The sequence below is a fragment of the Vitis vinifera genome, chromosome 13 (genome assembly GCF_030704535.1).
Source record: "Vitis vinifera cultivar Pinot Noir 40024 chromosome 13, ASM3070453v1".
Lineage (NCBI taxonomy): Eukaryota > Viridiplantae > Streptophyta > Magnoliopsida > Vitales > Vitaceae > Vitis > Vitis vinifera.
The window spans coordinates 1,995,877-2,002,892 of NC_081817.1; the positions used below are offsets into that span (position 1 = coordinate 1,995,877).

Sequence of the window (7,016 nt, forward strand, 5' to 3'; positions counted from 1 at the left end):
AGATATTTAACCAATACCTCAGGTACTATAAATATACCCGAATACCACAAATTGTCCATGGTTGTTCCACTTAAAAACCAGGTCCAGAATCCAAGTACCTGTTCTCGCTTAAACCAGAGCCAGATGACAAATTGTTCCAAAGAGCTGTTCGCTTAAAGAAAAAAACATTTAGGAAATCAAATCTCACTACCAATGTTTACAGCTACTTGAAAATGCAATCCAACCATAAAATAGAGAAAGTTCCACAAACTGGCTTTTGGGCCTGATCTACTCTATTGATGAACCCTGATTACTCGTTACTCATCATCATCAACAGGACTTGCATCGTCCCTAGGAATGGGACTAGGGCTGCGACTGTGGCCATTTTCTTCATCAGGGCTCCTCCTGTAATTCCTATCTCTTGGGCTGTCTCTCTCAGCATCAAGTGCAGGGCTTCTGCTCTTCACCCTGGGGCTGTCACTGTAGTCTGAACCATTGGTGGTCTGCTTACGATCCCTTGGGGAGGGGCTTCTCTCTTTTGGGCTCCTCTCATCAGGTGTTGGACTGCGTTTCCTTCCCTTTGATGGTGGTGGTGATGCCTTGCGCCGCTTAGGGCTCCTGCTGTCATGAGGGCTCCTAGATCTTCTCTCCAGACGCTCAGCACTTCGCTCCCTCTTAGGAGATGATCTGGGTTGACTGGAGGCAAAATTTTAATTTATAAGCACATATCAAAGGAATATCCATTTGCCTTGTGACACTTTGATCAGTTCTGATAAAGACAAAGGATGATAGCAATGGATGATAAAGAAAAAAGGAACCTGTAACTGCGGCTCCTGCTGTAACTACGACTTCTGCTTCGGCTCCGGCTCCGACCACGACGAGGAGATGGAGACCGAGAATAACTACGTCCACGCCTGTCCCACAAAATGAGCCCATTGATATGTATTTTCATAATAAGGCTATCACAACCATTGTGCTGGAAAAAAAAAAGGCAGAAACACCATAAAAGATCAGCATACTTTAGCTTCTTCGGACTATTCTGACAATTTCTTTCTATATGGCCCCGTTCCCCACAGCGGTAACACTTGTTCTTCCAATCACCAGCTTTACAATCTCGAGCCCAATGGCCATCAATTCCACAGTTAAAGCAGCGACCTGATCCAGGTGGAGGACCTCTGCCAAGATACTCACGAGACCCACCAGGACCGCGTGGACCCTACAAAAACTCAACAATTAACCACTTTTTAAGTCAAAATGAGAAAGTTGTGATCCACTGGAAAGATCAGGAGAGAATAAAATGTGTTTTGAAAATCAAACTGAAATAGCAAGTTGGAAGAGATTGAAATAACTAGCCATTTCTTCGATCTTCTCCAGTGTTAGAAGATTTTTTTTTCATTCAACATTATTAATTCGTTAATATTTCTTTTTCAACAAAATTATCTTTTCTAGGTTATTAATGTTCTTTTTTTGTTTTTCTTTTTTATAGATTTTATTTAATTTATATTTTACCAAGAAATATTCCTTTTTTGCAATTTAACCTAAAATCTATGAAAAAAAAAACTTACAGAGTTTGGACGATACATCACAATTAGTAGATTTTAAAAAATACAGCCAACTGATAATGTTTGGAGATGATGAAACAAGGGGTAAAACAAAAGATGGCATTCCATTGGATTTCTCTATTCCCCAACACAAAATATTTAACCTGGATTATCACTGTAATATGTGTCAATCCATGTATCAAATGCATTGTATCCAACTTAAATGGGTACTTGATTATTCATAGTTGTAAATGAGGAATTCGCAATAGCAAAAAATATAAAATCAAATAAATAGCCTTCAACTAATAACTCATACGACACAAACTCTATATTACACTTACATAGAAGTACAAAAGAATACAAAGAAAAGCAAATACTTCATAAAACTCAAATAAAAATAATCAGGAAATCAAAACAAAAGCAATATACTATATATAACTTACCCCCTTAGCAAATTCTACTATTATACGACTTCCATCGAAATCTCGACCATTCAAGCTATACCTTGCATCATCGGCATCTCGTGGATCACTGAATTCCTGCCATTAGGAGTGACACAAAAGAAGAAAGAAACACAGACGATCATATTTGCAAGACAAGGATGATTTAGTGAAGAAATATATTCATTAAATAAACTATAAAATAGATAAGAATATATAATAGTGAGAGAAAAAAAATAACAAAGTGAGAAGTACATACAACAAAGGCAAAGTCGTGCTTCATGTCCACATCGCGTACTCTGCGTAAACGGGTTCCAGAAACAATAAGGCCATCATGACATAAGTACCGAAGGGTTGATACTTCGCCCCTCACAGATGAACTAAACACCACTTTGAGATTGTTGCCATTTCCATAAAAACACGCAATAACATTATAGAAAGAATCGCCATGGTCCCCCTATACACTGGGCAAGAATATCCACCAATTCCACCATGGGCAACCTCTCACCATAGACCTCCAGGTTAGGAAAAAGTCCAGAAACCTTCAACAAGATCATTTGAGTTAAATTACAGACACGTGGAAGGGTGCAACATTCTCACACAGCTAGTATAATGAAGATTCAATGTCAAGCACAGAAAAGGCTTGGCAAAGACTCTGTTATTGCTCACACCCCTAAATTTAAATTAACCCCTAAAACCACCACCAAAGACCACTAATCCACCAAGACAAGATGATGCATCTTAGATAGAATGCACAACATGGTTAAAAGCAAGCCAAAATTAAAATAACATTAACATTGTAATATAGTCAGAAATAAATGAGTCTCTTTTAATATAATATAAACAGAATCTGCTTAAAGAAAACATAGCCCAGGATTTAACAAATTATTAAAGAAAAATAAAATGAGAAAAGCTCACTTTGGATAATGCTACTTCTTAAAGTGGCATGTTACTGTATTGTTCATTACTGACATAAAACATCACTTGATTATCAAACAGCATTTAACATTACCTTCCATATCTACTAAATAGGTCCTCCAGATCACGCGACCTTGTCCGAGAAGACAAACGACCAACATAAAGACGGGTACTCCCATGGCGGTCATCATACCGAGGCATTTTATCTGCACCCAAATGTGGTTTTTTTATTGTTAATAATAAAAAGGACAGCATCGATCTCATACATATCTCTTACATGGAGGAGAAAACCCAAAAAAGGAAGGCCAACAATGTCAACAATTTTAAAACGCATCCACAATTCCTATAAAGATCAATAGATCAGCGAGCTCATGTTTTGTTGCTGAGAGGATTAACAACAATAAGAATAGAAATAAAACTCATGTTTCCTGTCTTTTTTCCTTGACACATCGTGCTTCTTCTTTCAAGTAATGTTAAGTTTATGACTCGGATTTCAAATTTTCCCTTTCCTCAAATTAACCCGGTGACCAAGCAGAACCTGCATACCAGCTTAAAGTAAAAAGGGGGGGGGGGAGGTGGTGGGGGCGGGGGAACGAGGGAAAAAGAGAAAATGCATGCACAAGCGCACCAAGAGAGCGAGGAATGGAAAGGGATTACAAAACTAACCTATTCAATCTCCAAGAAAGAGTTTTCAGAATCAAAGGCAAACGATTATAGACAGATTCATAGACAAATTATCCAGGAATCCTCAAAAACAAAAGCTAACCTAATCAAAACTCCGAGAAAGTGATTACTAACGAAAGACAAGTGGTATCACCAAATTCATACACAAATTATCCACAAATTTTCAAAAACAAAAGGATTTTCAGATCCTACGAACTTACAAAAACAAAAACTTCTCAGATCCTACAAATTCATGAAACATAAAAGACAGATTCAAGCAAGTCATCAAAAAATCATCAAAACCAATGGAAATACAAGAGAATTGACAGCGTACCCGAAAGCGGAGGCAGATAAAACCCTAGATTTGTTTCTTGAGAAGAGGGGTGCGCATCTTCTCTCTCCCCTATTTATAGACAACGACGAGGAATGGACGGCTACGATGCGTTCTCGTGAATCACATATTTTCTAACGCCTCTTTCCCTTTTTAAAAAAAAATAAAATAAACTATTATTATTTGTTAATTACTACTAAATACAACAAAATTTATTTTTATTCAATTTGCAATGATCGGAGATTTTTAAAATGTAACAAATAATATCAGCAATTAGTCTATAAATTAAAAATAATTCAATTTCATACCCACATTGGAAAAAAGCAATATCTAAATCAGATAATAACTGAATGGTAAAAAGTAATTGATCAAAATATATATAAAATACTAACTATTTTTTAACAATTATTTAAAATTTATACCTTCGGATTTTTTTTTTCTTTTTTTCTTTCTTTCTTTCTTTTTCTGTATTATGAATGAAACTAAATCTTGATTTCACTGTCATAAACAAAAAAAAGACTTTTATATTAGTTATGAAAAAAAAATATATGAGAGGTAAATAATCAGTCCAAAAAAGTTTAGAAAAACGTTATCCATATAACAAGTTCAGAATATGATAAGTAAGGAATCTCATAATATGTTGATTTTGAAATTATTGATAAGTTAATTCTCAATCGGCATATTCACTTGAACTTAAGTATGATTGAGTACCCTCTATAACAATTTTAATCGAGGTTAAGTTTTTAACTATAATATTTACATAACTATAACTTAGTTAAGGTTAAATTCTCAATTATAATATTTACCTGAACTTAACCATCATTAAATTTCATTTACAAATAACTTGACCAGTGTCAAGTTTATGGTTAAAATATTTAAATTGAGTTAATTATGATTGAGTGGTAATTTACAAAAAAATTAAGTTGAGTTATCGGTCTAAATATTCACTTTAACTTGAATATGGTTGATTAATTTTCATTTGCAAACATCTTTGGTTTAAGTTATACTAGATTATAAGGTTTACCTATATAGTAAGATTCTCAATTAAATTTTTTCTACCTTTATGATTATCATTTACTAAGAACCACATAGTTAAATTTTTAAAATCAAAATGGTCACCTAGAGTTAACTACAATTAAGAGTTTTAAATATAAGATTTTACCTGAACTTAATTATGATTACAATTCATTTACAAAGAAGTACCGAGTTAAGTTATATAAAACAAATTATTCACCTAAATATTGATTATGCATCTATCAACAACAAAATGTTCATTTAGATTGAAAACATGTTTTTAACATATCAAATTATATTAAAAAATTTAAAACTTCAAACATTTAATAAAATTCCGCCAAGCTAAGAGTTAACTCTCAGTGACATATAAACTCATTTGCATAGGTAAGTTCTTGAAGTATAACAATTTTTGTGTCATTTTCTCTTAAAAATAGTGCATAGGAATGTCGCTTGAAATCTTTAATGGATGATTATGCATAAAGTATAATGCATATTTGATAAAGAACATTTCGCCAACATTGCATGAAACACCAATAATCAAAATTAAAATTATTATAAAAAATATAATGTCTAACACAACGATAAAATGATAAAATGATGTTTAAATATTTGTTTATTTACACATATTCCCCATAAAGAATACCATTGGACCATTCAACATCTTGATATAAGTCATCATTAAGGTTATCACTATCTCCATAATAGACTATGACATGAAATGTATACAAGGGTTATACGATTAAAAAAGATGAAATCATCCCCATTTTTATATCTAAACCTCCAACTTTTTTCACCCTAAAAGTATATATTTTGAATAAGAATACCCTCACTTTTTTTTATAAAAATATATTTTTTTTAAATACATGTAAATAATCGAAACGTTAAAGGGTATTTACGTTAAAAATATGTTATTCTTTAAGTTAAGAAAATAGGAGTGGTTAGTTTTACAAATTTGGGCTCTTTCAATACCTTTTAATCAATTAATCCTATATGCAATAGCAATATAGTTAAAGATTGATGAAGCTTTGTTGATATCCATTGACAAGTTATGACAATGCAGATTCAAAGAGAATTGTGTTTATTTTGGATAATAAATAATATGGGTTACAAAATGAAACAAAACTATTGAAAATCCAAAAGAACCTTCAAGCAAAGTTGCATTGTACATAAAAAATCTCATAACTCTTAATAATTTGAACATTCTATATAATGATACCAAATATCATTAAATATTTTTCAAGTTCAAATATGAAAGAGATTAGATTTATAAATCGAGGATGGTTTCATCTATTTCAATCAAATAATTATTCAAATTAAATACAGATTTTAGCATTTTCATTTAAATCAATTAGAGTTTTATTTTTTTTAAAGTGCAAAATCGATAATACTTGAAAAAAATGTTATTAATTTTTTTTTTCAATCTAAAATAATTATTACATGTTTCATCTCATATAATAAAATCAGTTCCCATTTGTTTAATGTAATAATTATAGTACACCTATTTTTTTTTTATATTTTTATAAATTTTTAAAAATAATTGATGTGATGTAATCTAAATAATTTCAATCTAAAAAGCTATTAAAGAGGTAAAGAATTCAACTATGTGTTTTATTTTTCATTGTAATTTTCCTATTTTATTTTAATTACTATTATTTTCAACATAAAAATGTTTAAAAATATATTTTATTCGTTATTTTGAAAAAGACAAACTTTTCAAATACATTCAAGAAGAGTAAGAAAGATGATAGGAATGAAGATGAATCACGGTATTACGTACAAATGATTAATCGAAATCCTACTGAAAAGGAAAATTTGATTTTCACAGTAATGAGCAGTTTATTCTCATTCCGACTCTGAAAAACCAATCCAAGCACATTCAAAGAAATTAATTTCCCTTTCCAAATATAGATAATAGTCCGCACCAATCCCATTGGGTTGTTGGCTTAGTGATAAAGAGGCCAGATTCTAGGAGGTTTAGCCTCCAAAATGTTTAGATTCAAGTATTTCCATGCACACAGGAGAAGCCCATTTGAGCATGTGAATGCAATGGGATACCTTAGGCTATGTTTGGTCTCGATAAATTAGAGGCTAAGAAAATAGAAAGAAAAAAGTAAAAAGAAAGATTAAATA

General features: G+C 32.0%; 1 protein-coding gene across 1 annotated transcript; it reads right to left on the minus strand.

Annotated features, from left to right (window-relative positions):
• Nucleotides 1-61: 61 nt before the first annotated feature.
• On the minus strand, nucleotides 62-4,003 carry LOC100251921 (serine/arginine-rich splicing factor RS2Z32). The gene is made up of 7 exons (XM_002281720.5): nucleotides 3,876-4,003; nucleotides 2,973-3,084; nucleotides 2,220-2,259; nucleotides 1,964-2,059; nucleotides 999-1,195; nucleotides 798-893; nucleotides 62-675 (listed from the first exon to the last, which is right to left on the minus strand). Exons 2-7 carry the CDS (start codon nucleotides 3,077-3,079, stop codon nucleotides 297-299), a joined length of 915 nt encoding a protein of 304 aa, XP_002281756.2. The 5' UTR covers nucleotides 3,080-3,084; nucleotides 3,876-4,003; the 3' UTR covers nucleotides 62-296.
• Between the last annotated feature and the right edge of the window lie 3,013 nt (nucleotides 4,004-7,016).